At 62.2% G+C, this 20,834-nt stretch overlaps 2 protein-coding genes across 4 annotated transcripts in view; one reads left to right on the forward strand and one right to left on the reverse strand.

The window, feature by feature from the left end:
• The first annotated feature begins 363 nt into the window (after positions 1-363).
• LOC106484813 (CUGBP Elav-like family member 3) lies at positions 364-9,973 on the forward strand. Its single transcript, XM_067313424.1, has 13 exons — positions 364-508; positions 1,940-2,022; positions 3,706-3,754; positions 4,146-4,274; positions 4,848-4,927; positions 5,025-5,168; positions 5,996-6,134; positions 6,623-6,772; positions 6,844-6,909; positions 7,904-7,999; positions 8,919-9,062; positions 9,678-9,812; positions 9,907-9,973. The coding sequence occupies exons 1-12, from the start codon at positions 364-366 to the stop codon at positions 9,803-9,805; spliced, it is 1,353 nt and encodes a 450-aa protein (XP_067169525.1). The 3' UTR covers positions 9,806-9,812; positions 9,907-9,973.
• Positions 9,974-12,001: 2,028 nt separating this feature from the next.
• Positions 12,002-20,834, reverse strand: part of SNX27 (sorting nexin 27) — a 42,056-nt gene continuing 33,223 nt past the window's right edge. For 2 of the 3 annotated variants that reach the window (XM_067313584.1, XM_067313583.1), the window contains one exon: positions 12,002-16,661. In XM_067313584.1, coding sequence (XP_067169685.1) covers positions 16,614-16,661 — 48 coding nt within the window. In that variant the 3' untranslated portion in view covers positions 12,002-16,613. The other variant, XM_067313585.1, reaches the window with a different exon arrangement.

Consider the following 20,834-nt stretch of genomic DNA (forward strand, 5'->3'; position numbering starts at 1 on the left):
GCACCGCGGCCGCGCTGCGGAGAAACCCCGGCGGCGCCGGGCGAGGGAAGCGCACAAAACCCGCGGCCCGATTTGCCGGGGGCGGCGGGGCCCGGCAGGACCCCTCGGGACGCGGCCGGCATCTACCGGGAGCCGCCGGCGAGCGCCGGGAGCGCCGCCCCCCGGGCAGAGCTGCCCCCGCCCCGCCGCGCCCCGTCCCCGGCGCCGAGCCGAGCCGAGCCCCGGGGCCGCCTCGTCCTTTGTGTGCGGCGCGGCCGGGCCGGCACCGGGCACCGGGCACCGGCACCGGCACCGGGCAGCGGCGGCGGCGCCGGGAGCGGCGGCGGGAGCGCGGCGGGGCCCGCGGCCCCCCCCGGCGGCCCCATGAAGGAGCCCGATGCCATCAAACTCTTCGTGGGGCAGATCCCGCGGCACCTGGAGGAGAAGGACCTCAAACCCATCTTCGAGCAGTTCGGCAAGATCTACGAGCTCACCGTCATCAAGGACAAGTACACCGGCATGCACAAAGGTAGGGCACCGGTACCGGCACCGGGCACAGCCCCAGACACCGGGCACAGCCCCACGTACAGCCTCGGGCACCAGGCACAGCCCCACGTACAGCCCCAGGTGTTGGGTGCAGCCTCACATATGACCCTGGGCAATGGGTAGAGCCCCGGGCACAGCCCCGCGTACAGCCACACATATTGGTCACAGCCCCACATGCAGCCACACATATCGGGTACAGCCCCACACGCAGTCCCGGGTACCAGGTACAGTCCCACATGCCAGGCTTGGCCCCACGTACAGCCCTGAGCACCAGGCCTGAGGACTGGGCACAGGACTGGGCCCCTGTAGGGTGTTGGGGTGCTGTGGGGTGTACTGGGGTGGGCAGCTGGTGGCTGTGCAGCTGTGTGTGATGGAGCTGCTGTGCAGGGGTGTGGGTGAAGGCCGTGTGTGCTGGGTGTTGTGCGTGGTGGTAGGTGTTGTGTGAGGGTGTTGCGTGGGAGTTGTGGGTGTTTGTGAGGGTGACGACCAGTTGTGTGGGTGCTGTGCACAGCGTGGGTGATGGCTGTTAGTGGCTGTGCCAGCGCGGGGTGTTGTGTGGGTGTTGTTTTGCAGTGTTGTGTGACGGGTGTGGGCAGTGGCTGTGACAGCTGTGGGTGGTATGAGATGGAGGTGCTGTGTGATGTCTGGGCAGGGGTGCCGTGGCTGTGGGGTATGTGCTGGTTGGCCAGGGTGTGATGGCTGTGTGGGCTGTGATGCTGGAAGGTTTGTGATGGCTGTGTGGTGTGGGCGACGGGTGGGCAGGGGTGTGTGGGCTGCAGTGCGTGCAGTGGTTGGTAGGGGTGTGTGCTGGTAGTAGGGTGTGTGATGGTAGGGCTGTGCAATGGCTGTGTGCAGCGTGCTGGCGGTGGGGTGTGTGCGGGTGGTGGGGTGTGCGATGGCAGGGGTGTGCGATGGTGGCAGGGAGTGCGATCATCGGTAGGGGTGTGCAGTGGCGGCAGGGTGTGTGATGGCGATGGGCTATGTGATGGCAGGGAAGGGTGTGTGGCGGCAGGGTGTGTGATGGTGGCGGGGTGTGCGGCGGCGGGGTGTGCGGCACCAGAGGGCTGTGCTGGCTGCAGGTGTCTGTGCCAGGGCCCGGTCCAAGGGAGGAGACAGGCCCCATGCACAGCCGCCCCCATCCAGGCCAGGCCTCGGGGGTGTCTCTGAAACCCCGGCTCCGGCTGTGCCCTGGGGACACACGGCGGTGGTGGGACCGGGAGCAGCGTGGGTACCGGGGAGGCCAGGAGCACCCCGGCGCCAGCCCTGCCCCGAGGCCATGGTGACAGGCGCGCTGCGGGCCGCGGCGGTGGCGGCTTTCAGGGCTAACGGCGCACAAAGAGGCAACAGCCGCTCCGGACTCCTGGGCCCCCCCTGCTCCGCCCCGCCTCAGTTTCCCCGGCTCTCCCCTCCGCAGGATGCGCCTTCCTGACCTACTGCGCCCGCGAGTCGGCCCTCAAGGCCCAGAGCGCCCTGCACGAGCAGAAAACCCTCCCGGGGGTGAGTGGGGCGACGGGGGGGGGGGGGGGAACGGGGGACGACACACGCCAGCGTCACGCGGGTGCCGCGGCCTCACACGCGGGTGCGAGCCTCGCGCGAGATGCCCCCCGCCGCCAACATCTGCCCTGGGGGGTTATAAATAGCGCCCGGGCGGCGGGTCGCTAGGAAACGGCCTGGCGGCTAACGAAGGGCCTGGCGGCTAACGAAGCGGCTAACGAAGCGGCTAACGAAGCGTTGCCAGGCGGGCGCCCGGCTCGGCGGGCACCGGGCAGCTGAGCTAACAAAGCCGCTGGTGCCGGCGGGGGGGAGGCCGGGCACGGCCCCGCTGTGGGGGGGGGGGGGGGGACAGGGGGGTGGCTGTGGGCCCAGGCGTCCGGGCGGCCTCACCACGCCGCGGCAGGCGGTCCGGGGGTGCCGGGGCCGTTTGGGGTCGCTGAGTGCCCCCCCCCCCCCGCATGGGTGGCGCATGGCTCGCCGGCCCCAGGGGGGGATTTGGCTTGGCCGGGATAATCCGGGGATTTGGGGGCCGTAAATCCCGGGGGGGGGGGATTTGCGGGGGAGGGGGGGTGGATTAGAGCGGGCGCCGCCCCGACAGCTGCCCCGGCGGGGCCGGGCATCGCCCACCGGCATCGCCCCCCCCCCCCCCCGGGGCGACTCGGGGGTCCGGCCGCCCTGGCCGCTGCCCGGCCCCCCCGCAGGGCTGATCCCACCGCCGGGGGGGGGGGGATTAGTGCCCCCTGGGGGGGGGGGCGGGTCTGGGGCCACCTTCGCTTTTGGCCGAGGGCAAGGGGCAGCACCGGGGGGGGGGGGGATTCGGGGTGAGCCCAGGCTGCCGCTACCCACGCAGGGCAGTGGGGGGGGGGGGCACAACCGCCGCACCCCAAGCCGGCCGCGTCACTGGGGATGGGGGGAAAATGGGGGATTTTGGGCAAACCCTGGCTGCAGTCGTGTCCCCTCCCCCCCCCCCCCCCCGGGCAACGGGGGTGCAGCCACTGCACCCCCCCGAGCTGGCTGCATCGGCGGGGATGGGGGATTTTGGGGGACCCCCACACACACCCCAGCGGCCCCACATCTCTCCAGCTCCCCCCCCTCCCCCCCCCCCCCCCCCAGCCCCGTCATTGTTTATAGCGAGCGCTGATGATGTCAGCAGTGTTGCCCAGCAACGGGATGGGTAAATTGGGGATGAGTAGGTGGTTGCCATGGAGCATATTCTGCCGTTGCCATGGTTACCAGGCATCTGCGCCTTCCCCCCCCCCCCCCCGGCCCCCGGGGGTTATGGGGGGGGGGTAGTGGTACATTCCCCCCCCCCCCCCAATCCTAATTAACACGGCGGTTCGTTAGCGCCTGCCCGGGGCCTGGCGTCTTTGGGGTTGCCCCCCATGGCGGTCACCGCGGCGCCCGTTGCTGGGGTAACGGGATGCGGGGTTGCCATGGCGACGGGAGCATCTTGGGGGTACGGGACTGGGGGTTGGGGGGGGGCAGACCTGGGACCCAAGGTGTGTGGGGGTGGGGGGTGGGGGAGCACCCAGACGCCTGAGTCCCCACGGCGTGGGGAGGGGGCTCGTGGAGCGATTTCCCCCCCCCCCCCCCACGGCCGGCCCGGAGGTGGGTGGGGGTGGGGAGGCTCTCGGATGCTTGGGTCCAGCCTGGCCCCATCCCGCCCGCCTCCCCCTCGCCCCACAGATGAACCGGCCCATCCAGGTGAAGCCCGCGGACAGTGAGAGCCGAGGAGGTACCGGCACCCCAAAACCCCCCATTCTGCCCCCCCCTCCCCCCAGCAGCAATGCTGCCCCTCCATACCCCCACCCCAGCAAGACCCCGTTCCCCGTGTCCCCAGACCATGCCTGTGCCCCCCCCCCCCAAGACCCCAGGGCCACCCCCGCCCCAGGCATCAGGGTCCCCACAGCTTGTCCTGGTCCCCATCCTGTGGCTCATCCCCAGGGCAGGGCACCAGCCCCCACGATGTCCCCGTGTCCATCCCTGGGGCAGGGTCTGGCCTGGCACGGTGTGCCCATCCCCATCCCTGTCCCCAGGGGACAGTCCAGCCTGGCACTGTGTCCCCATCCCCACGGCATGTCCCCGGGGCTGGGACCTGGCCTGGCACCCTGTCCCCGTCCCCGCAGAGGACCGCAAGCTCTTCGTGGGGATGCTGAGCAAGCAGCAGGCCGACGAGGACGTTCGCAAGATGTTCGAGCCCTTCGGGACCATCGACGAGTGCACCGTGCTCCGCGGCCCCGACGGCACCAGCAAAGGTGGCACCAGCCCGGGGGGGGGGGGGGGGGACAGGAACAGGGGCAACTGCAGGGGCAAAGGGGACCTTGGGGTCTGGATGGGAGCAGGGATGGGGGGGGGGCAGGGCATGGGGGTGCCATGGGACAGAGATGGGGGGTAAAGGGTCCACGAGGGTCCCATGGGGCAGGGAGGGGGCTAAGGGAGTCCGGGGGGGGGGGGCAGGGATGGGGTTGGTGGAGTCCCATGAGACAGGGATGGAGTTAAGGGGCCATGGGGGACCCATGGGGCAGGGATGGGGGTGGGGGGGGTGCCATGGGGCAGGGATAGAGTTAAGGGCTCCATAGGGGGGTCCCATGGGGCAGGGAGGGGCTAAGGAGGGGGGGTCCATGGGGCAGGGAGAGGATGCTGGGCATCCTGCAGGGTGGCCCAGTGCCCATCCCCAGGCACTCCAGTGGGGACACCCCGGGGCGCCCTGTGGGGTGGCCTGGTGAAGGATTGGGGGGAGGAGGGGTGGGGGGGGTCCGTGTAGGGTGCCTGGGTGCCGTGGGCCGGGTGGGCACTGAGCCCTCATGTTCCCCCCCCCCCCCCGGCAGGCTGCGCCTTCGTCAAGTTCCAGAGCCATGCGGAGGCCCAGGCCGCCATCGCCGCCCTGCACGGGAGCCGGACGCTGCCGGTGAGCCGGGGACCCCGGCGTCCGGGGCGGGCAGGTGTGTGTGTGGGGGGGACACGGTGCCCGTCCCCCTGGGTGACGGCATGGTGCCCCCTCGCAGGGTGCCTCATCCAGCCTGGTGGTGAAGTTCGCGGACACGGAGAAGGAGCGGGGCCTGCGGCGGATGCAGCAGGTCGCCAGCCAGCTGGGCATGTTCAGCCCCATCGCCCTCCAGTTCGGGGCCTACAGCGCCTACACACAGGCGGTAGGGTGGCCAGGGAGTCGCGGCACCCATCCGGGGGACCAGGGTGGATGTGGGGAGGTGAGGGACCCCATGGGTGGTCACTGGGCACAGCGGGACCCTGGAGCTCAGGGCGGGGTGGGGCACTGGGGATGGTGGACCCCCCATGGCCCAGGATGGGGTTCCTGGGGTGGTGGATATGAGGACATGATGGACTCCATGGTCCAAGATGGGGCCCTGGGATGATGGGATTTTGATGGACCCCAATGCCAAGATGGGCTCCCTGGGGTAATGGGCACTGGGAGATGATGGACACCATAGTTCAGGATGGGATCCCTGGGGTAACAGGCATGGGAGTGGAGGGAGGAGGGGGCTGATGGACCCCCATGATCTGGGATGGGGGCACTGGGGTGATGGGCACAGGGAGATGAAGGACCCAGTGGTCCAGGATGGGGGTCACTAGGATGGTGAGAGGGGGATGATGGTCCCCAATGCTAGGATGGAGTCACTGGGGTAATGGGCACTGGGAGATGATGGACCCCATGGTCCAGGATGGGGGCCTGGGGTGATGGGCACTGGGATGATGGGCACTGGGGGATGATGGACCCCCATAGTTCATGACGGGGGCCCTGCAGAGATGGGCACAGAGAGATGATGGACTCCACGGGCCAGCAATGGGTGATGGGTGTTGATGACCCCATGGCCCAGGGTGCAGGGCATGGGGAGATGGTGGACCCCATTGCCAAGGTGGGGGCACTGGGGTTGCTGCTCCAGGGAGGGGACCCTGGGTGTTGGGTGCCCTGGTGGTGCCCACCAGTGGTCTGTGGCTGGTGCCAGCGCTGTCCCCTCAGCTGATGCAGCAGCAGGCGGCCCTGGTGGCCGCCCACTCGGCCTACCTCAGCCCCATGGCCACCATGGCCGTTCAGATGCAGCACATGGGTACGGTCAACCCCAACGGGCTCATCGCCACCCCCCTACCCCCCTCCTCAGGTAGGTGGCACCTGGCATGGGGGGATGGGGGCACCAGGGATGGGTGCACTGAGGGGGGGGGGACACCAGGGACAGGGAGGGGGGGGGGGCGGTGGCACTGGGGGATGGGGACATAGTGGTGACACTGGGGACTGGGAGCCACCAGGGATGGGAGCACGGGGGATGGGGACACCAGGAACATCAACAGGAGGGTGGCACTGGCGAATGGGAGACACTGGGCGTGGGGACATGGGTGGCACTAGGGAATGGGGACCACTAGGGTTGGGGGCAAGAGAGGTGGGTACAGCAGGCACGGGGGCGGTGGCACTGGGGAATGGGGGACACTGGGGATGTGGCACTAGGGGATGGGGACCACCGGGTGGGGTGGGGACACATGGGTGGCACTGGGGGAATGGAGGCCACCAGAGTTGAGGGCACCAGGGATGGGGACACGGGGTGGGAGGAGGCAGGGGGACAGCAGGGATGGGGGCTCACGGGGACGCTGGCAGGAACCAGCACGCCGCCCGCCATCGCCGCCACGCCGGTACCCGCCATCCCGGCCCCGCTCAGCGTCAACGGCTACAGCCCGGTGCCTGCGCAGCCCCCGGGGCCGCCCACCTCTGATGCCATCTACGCCAACGGGGTCCACCCCTACCCAGGTGCCCGCCACCCCCCCGCCCGCGTCCCCCGGCCCCCCGCCGCCCCTAACAGCCCCCCCCTTTGCCCGCAGCCCAGAGCCCCGCTGCCCCCGTCGACCCCCTGCAGCAGGCCTACGCCGGGATGCAGCACTACACAGGTCTGGGGCCCTGGGAGCTCCTCGCATGGCACTGGGGGACACTACGGGGTCATTGCATTGCATTGGGGACACTATGGGGTCATTGCATGGCACTGGGGGACACTACGGGGTCATTGCATTGCATTGGGGACACTACGGGGTCACTTGCATAGCACTGGGGGACACTACAGGGTCATTGCATTGCATTGGGGGACACTGTGGGGTCACTTGCATAGCACTGGGGGACACTACAGGGTCATTGCATTGCATTGGGGACACTGTGGGGTCACTTGCATAGCACTGGGGGACACTACAGGGTCATTGCATTGCATTGGGGGACACTGTGGGGTCACTTGCATAGCACTGGGGGACACTACAGGGTCATTGCATTGCATTGGGGACACTATGGGGTCATTGCATGGCACTGGAGAGCACTGGGGGGGGGGGGTCATTGCCTGGCACTGGGGGACACTACGGGGTCACAACGTGGCACTGAGGACACCGGGGAGGCAGTGTATGGCACTGGGGAGCACTGGGAGGTGCTGGGGGATGTCGCATGGCACTGGGGGGCACTTGGGGGCAGCGCAGGGCTTTGGGGGACACTAGGGGAGCACTGAGGGTCATTGTGCAGCATTGAGGTGCACTGGGTGGCATCAAGGGGGCACTGGGACAGCCCTGGGGATACTGGGGGGGGTGTGTGTGTTGGGGGGGGGGGTCATTGCATTGCGTTGGGGGGCACTCAGGGGGCACTGGGGGTTATTGCATGGCACTGGGGGATACTGGGGGCACTGGGAAGGGTCGTTGCATGGCATTAGGGAGCACGGGGGGGGGCACTGCATGCCATGGGGGGGCCCTGGGGAGGACACTGGGGGCATTACATGACTCAGGGGGGGCACTGGGAGCATTGCATGCGTTTCGGGGGCACTGGGGGTGCATGCAGATGGGTTAGGGGTGCTGGTGCTTCGGGGTGCGGGGGCTGACCCCCCCCCCCCCCCCCCCGTCTCGCCTGCGGCAGCCGCCTACCCTGCAGCCTACGGGCTGGTGAGCCCGGCCTTCGCCCAGCCGCCCCCCCTCCTGGCCCAGCCACCCCCCCAGCAGCAGCAGCGCGAAGGTGAGGGGCCCCCCCTGCACCCCTCTGACCCCCCCCTCCCCCAGCAAGGGATCCCCTCCCAGATGGGGGGAGGTCCCCCATGTTGGGGGCTGGGTGCCCTATGGGGTGCCCCATTGCGGGGGGGGGGGGGCTGGGTTTGAGGGTGTCCCGGGGGGGGGGGGTCTGGGGATGCCCCTTGGAGGGATCTGGGTTTGGGGGTGCACCATGGGGGGTCTTGGACTATGGTGCCCTATGGGGGGGGGGGGAGCTGGATTTGGGGGGTGTCCCATAAGGCTTTGGGGTGCCTCAAGGGAGGGGGGGGTCTGGGGCTTATGTTGTCTTGGGGGGGGGGGGGAATGCAAGACCAGGGTCTGGATTTGATGGCACCCCATTGGGGGGGGGGTGTCTGGGGGTGCCCCGTGGTGGTGGTGGTGGTGGGGGGGGGTTCCCAGTTAGGGGAGGTGCCCCATAGAGGTCTGGATGGGCCCCATGGGGCTCTGAATTTGGGGGTGCCTGATGAGCAGAGGCTGGGGGGGGGGGGGGAAAGCCTCATAGGCACCCAGGCCTGCGGGTGCTCCAAAAGGGGGGGGGGGGGATGGATTTGGGGTATCCCATAAGTGTTTTGTGGTGTCCTCATGGCGGGGGGGGGGGGGGGTCTGGGGGGGACGTCGGGGCTGGTGTTGCCCGGGGGGGGGGGGGGGTCGTTGCATTTGGGATGCCTGGTTTTGGCGGGGATGGGGATGGAGGGATCATAGAGGGTTGGAGACACCCCATGATGGGAGAGTCTTGGGGTGCCCTATCAGGGTGCTGTCTGGTTTTGGGGGTACCCCATGGGGATCTCAGTCTGGGGGTGCCCCCTGGAAGGGGGGGGGAGGGGTCTGGTTTGGGGGTGCCGCTGGGGTGCCCCACGTGCCCGCTCTGACGCCCGCTCCCTCCGCAGGCCCCGAGGGCTGTAACATCTTCATCTACCACCTGCCCCAGGAGTTCGCCGACACCGAGATCCTCCAGATGTTCCTGCCCTTTGGCAATGTCATCTCTGCCAAGGTCTTCGTGGACCGGGCCACCAACCAGAGCAAGTGCTTCGGTACGGGCACGGGGACACCCTGGCGGGGACCTCCCCATCCGGGGACACAGGGACCCTGCACCGGGTGACATGGGGACACCATGTCCTGGGACCCCACACATCTGGGGACATAGAGACCCTGCACCAGGTGACATGGGGACACCACACCCAGGGACCCCTTACATGTGGGGACACAGAGACCCCGGACTGGGTGACATGGGGACACCAGGTCCTGGGACCCCACACATCTGGGGACACAGGGACTCTGCACCGGGTGACACAGAGACACCAGGTCCTGGGACCTCATATCCAGAGGCATAGGGACCCCCATGGCCAGGGCACAGGGACACCACGTTCAGGAGCACGGGGACACGGGACCCTCCCCCTCCCTCTGGGGGCAAAGGGACCCCCACATCTGGGGACACAGGGAACCCCCTCTGGGAGACTCAAGGACATCACATTTGGGGACACCCCACCTTTGGGGACACCCCACATCTGGGGACGCGGGCTCCCCACTCTGGGAGCCACCAGGTCACGAACTCCAGGGTCACATCAGAGCCCCCCCTGTGACCCCCCCCCCAAGTGACCCCATGCTGAGGTGGCCCGTGCCCACCACTGTCCCCACGGTCCCCGCAGGCTTCGTGAGCTTTGACAACCCGGCCAGCGCCCAGGCTGCCATCCAGGCCATGAACGGCTTCCAGATCGGCATGAAACGCCTCAAAGTGCAGCTCAAGAGACCGAAAGACGCCAACCGGCCGTACTGAGCCTGCGGTGAGGCCCCCCCCCCCCGACCCCCCCCCCCTCCCCGGTCCTGCATCCCCCCCCCCCCCCCAGCACCATTTAATGCCCCCTCTCCCCCTGCCAGGTCCGGAGGCGCCGCAGCAGCACCCAGCGCCCCCGCGGCAGAGCAGCCCCCCCAGCGGTGCCTGCGGGGGCTCGGTCCTGCTGGGGGGGGGGGGGGGGGGACACAGACCCCACATGCTCAGGAAGGATGGACCCCTCCCCCCCCAGGACAGACCGGGATCCCCTCCAGGATGGACTAGGACCCTCCGGACAGATCTGCCCCCCCCCCCCCAAGCCAGCAGGACTGGGGGCCACGGGGCACTGGCACCCCATGGCATCAGCGGTGGGAGGCCAAGCACCCCGCTCCCCCAGCACCCCGGTCTGCCCTGGGGGCAACTACCCCCCCCCCCGTGCCCCCCCCCAGGACCCTGCCCTCCCCCGGGGGGGGAGACCCTCCTTGGAGCTTTTTTCTCACCAAACAGGACCAAAACCAGCTCCAAGTCCGGGGAGGGGGGGGGGGGGCCCTGCCCAGACGGGGGGACCTGGGCATGGCCACCCCCCCCCCCGGGGTCCCTTGGGTGGCCACGCCAGGGCGCAGCAGGTCCCCCCTCCCTGTCACACACTGCCACCCCGCTTTGCCCCCCCCCTCGGGATTTTGCCCCCCACCCCCCCAGCCCCAACATGCCTCAGTTTCCCCCTCGCCGCCATGGGCAGCGGGTGCTGCGCGCGCGGCCTGGCCCGGATGGGGACGCGCCTGGCGCTGCACACGCGGCCCCCACCGGCACACGCCCGGCCACGCACGGGCACGGAGCGGCCAAAAGCGGGAAACGCTGGGCACTGTACGGACTTGGAGTGGCCAAAATTGGGATGCGCCCGGAGCTGTACAGACGTGGAGCAGCCAAAACTGGGATCGGCCCAGAGCTGCACGGCCCGATCAAGATTGGGATGCGCCCGGCGCTGTACGGACACGGAGCAGCCGAAATCGGCCTGCGCCAGGCACTGCACAGCACAGCACGGCCAAGATTGGGATGCACCAGGCACTGTACAGACACGGAGCTGCCAAAATCGGCACATGCCCAGCGCTGTACAGACATGGAGCAGCCAAAATAGGGAACTGCCAGGAGCTGCATGACCCAGCCAAGATTGGGGTGCACCAGGCACCGTACAGACACGGAGCAGCCAAAATCAGGATGTGCCCAGAGCTGTCCGGACACAGAGCAGCCAAAACTGGGATACGCCAAGAGCTGCACGCCTGGCACGGCCAAGGTTAGGATGCACCAGGCGCCGTACAGACGCGGAACAACTGAAATTGGGATGCGCTCGGTGCCGTGCAGACACGGAGCAGCCGAAATCGGGATTTGCCAGGAGTTGCACACCTGGCACAGCCAAGATGGGGATGCACCAGGCGCTGTACAGACACAGAGCAGCCAAAATCGGAACGTGCCCAGAGCTGCGCAGACACGGAGCGGCTGAAATCGGGATGCGCCTGGCGCTGCACAGATGCCCTGCGCGGGGGCCAGGCACCATTGGGCCCCACGTTTACACCGCGTTGCTCCCTGCTGTAAATAATTTCGTTGCAACGTGACTGCAGTGCGGAGGCGCCCGGCCGTTTCTCTTTTCTTCTCTCTCTCTTTTCCCCCGCTTTTGGGGGGTTTGTTACCTGCTCATTTGGTTTAGAGGGTGGGACAGGGTGGGGGGAGCGGGGCCGGTAGTGCAGGGCGGGGGGTGGGGGGGGAACGACACAGACCCCCGGGAGTTGACGTCTGCGGTTCAGACACCAACGCTTAACTTATTTGCTATTTATTGCGGTTACTTTGGATAATTTAATTTTTTTCTCTTTTTTTTTTTTCCTCCTTTTTTTTCTGTCTAAATAAAAGAAGTTAAAAAAAAAAAAAGACTAAAAGAGCCACTAAAGCACCTACAACCGGAGCACACAGCTCATGACACCCTGCCCAGCCCCAGGGCGAGGGGCACAGCGGTACCTGCGGAGCACAGCCGGGGGCTCTCGCAGGCACCCAAGCACCCACAGGGGGTGGGCAAGAGGGGCCCAGGCGTCCGAGGGGCACCCAGCCCTGGGGCAGGGGCTGCGGCCCGGCTCCCTGGGGCAGCAGCTACCAGGTAGGGTCGCCCACACCCGACAGAAGCAAAGGAAGAAGGCACCAACGTTGTACGAGTAGTTTCATCAATAAATCAATTTATTTAAAAGAATATGTTACAATTAATTACACTAAGTGACTTTACCAAACAATCTGAGTGGTTAGCTCTAGAGAACAAGGAATGAAACACTGTTAGCAGTTCAGGGGAGGGAGGAGGGGGCTTTTTTTGTGTGTTTTTTTTTCCTTTTTCGCCCCCATTTTCTTCACATTTCTGAATCACAAATAAAAAATACGAGATACTGCAGTGAAAATACAATTAGAGTTCTCTCAAATAAATTAAACAGGATGTGCATGGCATTGAAATCGGGGCGGGGGGGAATCTTACAGGCTCAAAATAAACCAAAAAAAAAAAAGGGGGTCACAGGGGTTTGTCAATTTGGCAGCAGGCAGGTCGTCATCACCCCGTCCCCACTGCCCCGGCGCGGGGATCCTCCCTCGCACCTACAGCCAGGCCTGATGGGTGAGTTATTGCTGAGGACTGGCGCTTTTGTTGCACGGATGAGCCACCGCTGCAGGGCCCTGCTGGGAGGGCGCCGGGCTGGCGGAAGCCAAGAGCTTCAGCCTGCAGGCAAAACACCCCCAGCGCGACGCTGAAGAGCGGCTCTTCCTCCTCCCCCGGGGCTGCTGACCACCGCAGTGGGGGGGGGGGAGTGGGACCGCAGCCCCCGCTCCCCCACGGCCAACAAAAGCACTGAATTTGGGCAGCGGTTGAAGGCAGCGGCGGCAGCTCTCCGTGGCGCTTCCTGACCTACTTACTCGCGCTCGGCCTAAAGGAGCGGGTACAGGCCATCGATTTCTATTTTCTCAAGTTAAAAAAAAGAAAAAAAAAAGAAAGAAATCTGAAACCTAAACACAAATCTGCTTTGCATCAGACCGCTGAAACCCCCCGGCGCGGCACGCACTGAAAGCCTGCGTGAGCTGTGACCAGCCTTGCGATTTCCGATGGGTTGAGAACGGCAGAAAAACCACCAAAATCTACAGCTGTGCAGGGTTTTTTAAAGAAAAACAGACCTGTTTTTGCATTTTAAGCGCACACAAATCCAGCGTTTGGGACCAAAGCAACCTTAAAGGATGCACTGGCTCCTGCCCCGAGCCCCGACTCCGCCGCGCTGGCGCTCGCTCCCACCGCGGGCTGTTTAAATGTTACGGGGCTCCTAAGGACAACATCCCGGGGGAGGCGAGAGAGGTGGCAGAGCACAAATCCCATTACGCTAAGCGACGGGCAAATTCCCTGCTTACGGCCCTTGCTTTTGCTCTCTTCCGAGGCCTGGCTGCAAGCCCTGCCATACAGCAAAGGAGCCGGAAGGATCTTCAACGCAAGCTGGGAATTTAACGCTGAAAACTCTCCAAGGCCGGGAGATGGGGAGTAACCAAGCGACGCAGCAGCTGGTTCAGCCGCGGCGAGGAGCCGTTTATGGGACAGCATCCCCTGGGGATTTTAAGTCGCCTTTTCCTTATTCCTTAAGCTCCCCAAGCAACCCTGGAGAGAAACCAGGGCTCGGGTCAGGCCGCTAAACTTGACTTGCGTTGAACACGCTGAACGCCTGCCGGGGAAGGAGTGTGAGGGACACCAGGGCCCTGCACAGCACCGGTGCCTATTGGCAGCTTGGGCCCATCCCACGGCTCCTCCGAGTCTCCGGAGGCGCCGGACACAGAGACCGGATGCTGCGGGAGTCGCTGCCCGCACCGAGCCTCAGCCGCCCCTGGCGCCGTCCCGATCCGAGCGCAAGACGCGCCAGCACCTTCCCGACATGAGGGGACAAGAGCTCAGAGGGTGTCCTGGCTGCAGGAAGAGTCAGATTTCCTTGGGGAAAGGGAGACGAGAAAAAGAAAAAAGGATAGCAAGGTTCATCAGAGGGACCGCACGAATGAGTGTGCCCGGCTCTCGGCACCGCCACGGCGAAGGAGACCGGTCCTGGCAGCACAGCTTTTCTCAACCTCTCCCGACATACCAGTAAAAGGGACTCGCACCCCATCTACGCCTTGAAATCACACCCCTCCTCCCAAAACACAAAGCCAAAGAGGGAAAACACTGCACTAAGCAAAGGTGCATTTGGAAACGTTTGAGCGCTTGCAACTCGGCATCGCCCTCTCCCATCCAACTGCACCGGGAGTAGGTACACGCATGCACAGCTCCGACTGTTCACCGCCGGCACCCGCCTGTTCCCTACTCCACATTTCCGTTTTGCTCCTCATGGCGGGGGAAGCGGCAGGATTAGCATGGCTTCAACATTAAAAAAAACTGCACAAAACTGCAGGTTCCCTCGGGCATCTATAAAGGTACAAGCCTGTAGTGTCAGGAGAAACTGGTCCCCCAAACACCCCCAGCATCCAAGCAGCTTAAACGCACGCCGCGGCCGCAGGCTTCGCCGGAGCTCTCCGCAGCTCCGACATCACGTGCGAGAGATGCCCGTCCACGAGACCGGGTAGTGATTCAAGGGGAGAGCAAGTGAAGCCTAAAGGGCACAGGACAGGGGGAAAAATCACAAGCAAATACCTTGCAAGGACCACGCAAAAGGCAGCAACGCAAGGGGGAGCAATGCTGAGCCTAGACTTCAGCTCCGCTAAAAAGTACTGAGCCCCAAAGCCCTCAAAAATGGCTTGGAGGGGCTTTCCTCAACCAACCACAACTGCCAGAGCCACGTTCGAGCTGGAAAACGCAGCAGGGCTTTGCAGACATGGCAGAGGCTTTACACAGGCTCCTGCTCGAGGCATTTGCGGACGCTTGGGCGATAGTGCTGGCAGCTGATGCTCAGCTCTAGCGAGAAATGTCCCAGCCCGCTGTGTATCCCAGTGCTCAATGTCCTCCCAGTGCAGTTTAAAGCCACTATTCGGGGCCGACCGTTTGCTTTTAAGCACAGGGTTACGCAGCAGCTTACCCACCGGGCTTTGGTGAGGTGTAAGCCCGCGGCGCAGGCGGCCAGGTTGCGGCAGGTACAGGCTCGTCGAGGCCGGAACCCGCACCCGAGAGGAGCGAACGCTGGCCTCGGCTTAGAGAAAAGCCCCCCAAAGCTCATTAACGAGAAGGGAAACTAGATTTCTGCCTCATTTCTTCTTGCTCGCACTGCTCAGCCACTTGAGCCCCTTGCCAGCAAAGTCCCAGGTTCTCTTGGGGCAACACTGCTTGCCACCTTGGCTGAAACCGGCTGTTTCTGACTCCTGGAGTGACCAAAAAAGCCCAGGGGGGTCTCACACCACCATCAGGCCTAGCTCTGTTTTATCTGGGTCCAAACGGGCCGCTATTGCTAGCCACGCGGGGCAGGACACGAGCAGACAGCGACCCTTCCCCAGGCAAGGGAGACAGATGTGCTGAGCTGCGTGGACTGTGCAAACCCACCTCGAATCCCTCAGGTCCTGGCAAGCTGCATCCAGCACTTCTCCCAAGCGGCACAGAAGGATGGGACAGGAGGGGGGGGGAAGAGCAGCAGCAACTCACGGCAGCCCGGTCTAACGCCAGGATCCAGCCCTATTGCCTCCGAGCTTTAAAAGGCACTCGAAAAGCCAGAGCGCGCACGTCACTGTCACCCTGCCCAGCGCCGGCTGCCAGAGCAGTTCAAACCCTCAAAGCAACAGAGGGTTAAAGGGCTTCCCCCCTCGTGGAGCGGCTCTTCGGCAGAGCGAGACCCTCACGGGGTGGAAACCCCACCAAGGGGTCAGGAGCCAAAATACATGGGCCAGAACCAGGCCAGGCCCGCTGGGCTTTTTGGCCCAGAATTTCACTCCTGGTAGCAAAGCGCAGAAGAGATCAGGACGGTCTTTCCCAACTTTCAACATGCCTCAGGTCCAACCCTGAGACCCAGGGCACGTGTTCAGCCCCAGAGCGCTAATGTCCGTAGGGTTCGGATCCTGCAATCCCCAAGATCCAGCCTTGCCCAAGCCAGCTGTGCTCCCCTGGCGCTGACCCCGCTCTCGCTTCTGGAGGTGGACGTTCCCCACGCTCACTTAAAAGTCCGTGTTAAAAAACACCAAACCAAACCAAAACACAAAAAACCTCCAAGGAATCCAGAGGGAAAAAAAAAAGTCAGAAGCTTGTAAACGTGTAGAGGTCCTTTTGCCAGGAGAGGTATTTCCCTGTAATGTTGCTTTTTTTTTTTTTTTTTTTGCTTTTTTCTTTTTTCTCTAAAGTTAGTTCTTAAAAAAACACAATGGGTTCGAAGGACAGATGCGTGTAAAAACGCAAGCTTAAAAAAGGTACTGCCACTGATATGAAATTTTAAAAGAAATATATATATGTATATACGTGCATGGTATTTGTATATATAGCTTTTTTTTTTGCTTTTTTTTTTTTTTTTACATACATACATATATATGTCTGAACAGTGCAAATGGATGACATTTCTATTTCCAGTTGTAAAAAATATAAGTACAGTCCATCCTCTAAAATAGGACCCAAGTGGAAAGGAAAGAAGAGACAGAACACCCGTGGGTGGATTTCAATTGTCATCGAACACTTTGCTTTTCCCTTCTTTTCTCTGCTGAGCCTGCCATTTGCCTACTTGCTTAATTCCATAAACATGAACTTCACAAATGGTATTATTATTAATAATATTTAGTTTAAGGGCTTTAATACAATAACAGTTTTAAGTGTTAATTTGGGGGGGGGGGGAGGGTTACGTTCTTCCGTGACGAGGGGCTAAGTGGCCGCGTCCCTCTGGTGTGACCTGACCATCTGAAAGATATTCTGAAAGAGAAGAAAAAGGACATTAAAAGCACGACGTCACCCAGGAAGAGCTTCCGGTTTTGACTTTGCTGCCAAGCTAAACTCCAGTCCTATCCGTGCCCTCTCCGGGAACGGCCTTGCAGCCTCCCTGCGGCAGCCAGCGTCCTCCAAATCGCCTCTCGCTCTTCTCTGGGATTTCACCCCAACGCGGTGTTCGGGGCCAAGCAGCCTTCCTGGGACTGACGCACGTCCCCAGGGCTCGTACCCTGGGCTCGAGCTTTCCCGCTGCCGTAACCCTGCTTGCTCTGTGCTCCCTGTGGCCGACTACGCTAGGGGAGAGCTAGGGACAGCCAGGTCCTACAGAAGCAGGTTGGAAAGGAGACTGGATTTATACGACTGTTTTGAGACCGAGATTTGCCACAGCCCTGTGTACGGAGCAGGCCACGAGAAAACACGCATCGAAAGGGTGGCTCAGGAGAGCCATCCACCAGGTCAAGCTGAGCTGGGATGATCTTGCTGCCCTCTTTTTTTGGGGGGCCAGGGCTTTTTCAGCTCAGATCCAGCCGCACCAACTGGGCAGAGATCTCAGAAGGTGAGGGACCATCCTGCTGCATCCCGCACGGCCCACCGGCGCACATGAGCATGACAGCCGCGTGCTCCCACGTCCTTGGGGTGGGCTCCATCTCCACCATCCAGGCAGAAATCCACAGTCAGCCCTGCTCCCATCCACCCGTGGTTTTTTGGGTGTTACCTTCAGTGTTTTGGTACCAACCAGCCCCACAATGAAATAAAGCAGCCTGCTCTGCTCCCCTGCGTCACATAAGGGTCCACGCAGCATTTGGGGCTGTGCTCTCCTCCTCCAGCTTCCCAGCAATCACTTCATCTAGCCAGGACAGATGCCACAGCAAACCCGACACCACTGGGCTGGAACTGACACGGCTGTGGCATTCATCAGCCCTCGCAGCCCACCCGTGGGTCCCAATTCACAGCCGCCACGGCAAGGTCAGCACCAGTCACCTGCCCTGCTCCAGCTTGAGGAGTAAGAGATTGCAGATTTTTGCCTTGAACATGGCGCTGTGGAGAAGGCAACATGCCGGGGGGGTGGGGGGGAAGGGGTGTCCAAGCTCAGGACAGCACGGGGAAAAGGATGAGCTGCGGGTTCAGACGCAGCGCACGGGGCTCCTGCGTTCCCAGCGTCTGGGGCTGCTGCTCTGGAGGAGCACGGAGCTTGCTAGAGAGCCCTCGATCTGACCCATCCGTGCTCCTTCTCCAGCACTAATGAATCCTCCCACGCGCGCAGGGCAGTGACAGCCAGATGAGAAGGCAGATAATGCCCTGCAGGAAACTGGCTCAGCCTGAAGGCTGCAGCTCAAGCAGGAGATTAAAGCAGGGCAGGAAAGAGGCCAGGAGCAACCCTGGGAATCGGACGGATCCCCTCCCAGGAAGCCCAGTTCTCTCCTGGCACCGCAAAAAAAAGGGCCCCCTAAAAAAAGGGGCCAGAGGCTGCAAATAACCCAAATTACCATTGCAAGACTTTCTCCATTTTCATAAGAGCTAACCCAAGCCGAGCAGCTCTGTTGTCGCGAAAGGAGGACGGAGCTTTTCCCCTGCACCCAGCCTGCGGCAGCTTGACCACCGGTAGCATCAGCATGGGGAGAGGTCAACCCACACCCCACCAGCCAGGCCCCCAAGCAGAGCAGGCCTTGACCCGTGATTTACGCAGGGATTACGCTCAGGGCACCATGGGAGGCATTAATCGAACCAATCTTCCTTGAGGTAGAAACCCGGGGCTCCTCTGGGAAAACCACTAAAACCTCTTGCCTTGAGAGGCTATTTTGAGGCAAAGCGGAAGGCACGCATGGAGCAGCATAGCTTCACACCACCAGCTTCACCCGCACGCTCCTTTCCGTGCTAGCTGCGGCAAAAAGCTGAGGTTGGAGCAACAGCCAGCTGCTAAATCCAAAACGCTGTCTTCAGCAGCAAACCCGGAGGCCCCTCTTTCTCCCAGTCCCCTGCGGCTCTGCCCCACAGCATGGTCTCCATTCCTCAACTTCACCCACGAGGTTCGGACTGCTCACGTTCAAGGCATCCCGCTGTCCCCAAACGGAGCCCGTCACCTGCAGCAAGCCAGCCTTATCACCAACGAACTGCATCTACCTCAATCTTTCTGGCCAGCCTCTGCCCTCGGAGGGGGTTTCCCTGCACACAACGGGAGCCAACGCGTCCCCTTGGCGCCTGGCACGAGAAGAGGGGGACTGCGACAGTCAGACAAGCGGCACGCCACGAAGAGCCAGGGTCTCATTTCTCAGCAGGACTAACAGATGAGCTCAGCTTCAGAGCTGCTCTTCCTGAGCACACCCAGCGTTATCAGCCAGCATCTGCGGTTTGGGAGGCAAGTCAGCAGTTTACAGAGCACTAAATATATCTGTAAAGTATCTGCCAAGTTCCATCAATCTTTTTATTTTACACTTGGGAGAGAAAATTACTAAGTGACTGGTCAGAAATGCTCTTGATCTGGAATTAACCTTCCTCCCCTAGTGCTCTTGCCGGGATCGGTGGGAACAGCTTGCCAGCAGCTCGGGGACGCACCATGCCCTGAAGGGAGAAGGAAGCCACAACAGCGACTGCTGAATTTTGGGGTGGTGCGAGCTGCGGCAGTGATGTGCAAAACGCACTCTGGGGAAGACACCAACCCCGAGCTCAGGAGCCAAAGCCGAGAGCCTCTCTCATTACACCAAGCAAAATCATGCAGACTTATATAAATTGAATGGGAGAAAAATCTATTTCCCTGGCAGGGAAGTAATGGGATGTTTAGCACTGAGGAAGAACCAATTTAAGAAGGAAGGAAAAGCAATTCCCCTGGCTTCCATTTACAAATCCATTATTGAAACACCCCTCAATTCAAGACCCCAGGAAGAGACGTCACGGGCCACGGGGGAGATGCGATGCTCAGCAGAAGTTTCTAGTTGTTCCTTGACAAACCATCGAGAAACAGCCACGGCAGGAAGCAGAACCAAACCCAGCCCAAGCCACAGTGGGTTCCTGCTGCAGCGGGAACCCGGCTGGCGCAGAAGTGGCTGCCGGTTGGCTCCGATTGCTCCACGTGGTTTGATTCGTGCTACGGCTGGAGCGAGGCACAAACTGCCACTCACACGCCCCAGCGTCGGAATAGGGGTAAGTAACTGCCATCGCAGAGGCTGTTCCTTGCAGCCTTTTCCCCACCACAGGCCTCATTCAAAGGCCACCTGAGCTCAGTGCTAAGACCAGGGCCTGGTTCACAATCTCCAAGCAAACTCCTCTTGGTGTCTCCAGGCCTCGTAGGGAAGGGATTGTCCAACATCTGCTTTTAAGTTTGACAGGACAACACAGGAGCATGTATGAAGGTGTGCACGCAAGCGTTGCCTATTCCACCTCCGGTGCAACCCATGCAACACATACTCAGTGTTTTGGAACTACAGGGGTTACCCTGGGGAGCATTATTGTGCAGAATTTGTTTGGCAGAGGAAGTATTTCTCTGGAAGGGAGGCTCTACCCCCCCATGTTTCACTGCACAGCCCAGTTTGCTCTTTTCTGGACAGGTGACACATCCTGCACGGTCTACTGCAGCTTTTTGCTCAGTCAAAAAGGGGTTCTTACCCTGTTTTGTCCAACACTTTCTAGCTGAGACTACACCGTAATCAATAATTCCTAGACAGGAGAAGCACCTACCAGCACCACTGGGGTTAACAACCTTCTGCCTTGCTAAACACAACTGTGCTTTATTACTCACAAGTTAAATAACCTGCAGCTATTTCAGAGGCCTGAGCAAAGAACTAAAATTTGAAGTGGGAGAACAGCAAAGCAATGGGCACGCAGTCACAGAACAGCGGTTTTGAATCCCCGCAGTGAAAGCTACAAGCCTTTGACTCGCAGAGAGGCATCTGCAGAGATTACAGCTCTTGGCATACAACACTACATTAGTGCATTAGAGCATTAGATGACTCTCTGCAGGTCACGTCCATGTGTATGCTACAGCATAGGTGCTGGCGTAAAAGCCTACAAGAGAATGTCCTAGAGACAGGCAGATGACATTCATGGATGTTTCATGGTGCATCTTGAAGCAACTTGAAATTTTTAGCTTTGAAACCTGTCCAGATTTAATGCAAAAATGGACGGGCAGAGAGCAGCATGAGGAGAGAGGCGCATTTATGAAGT

This window comes from Apteryx mantelli, chromosome 31, assembly GCF_036417845.1.
Source record: "Apteryx mantelli isolate bAptMan1 chromosome 31, bAptMan1.hap1, whole genome shotgun sequence".
Lineage (NCBI taxonomy): Eukaryota > Metazoa > Chordata > Aves > Apterygiformes > Apterygidae > Apteryx > Apteryx mantelli.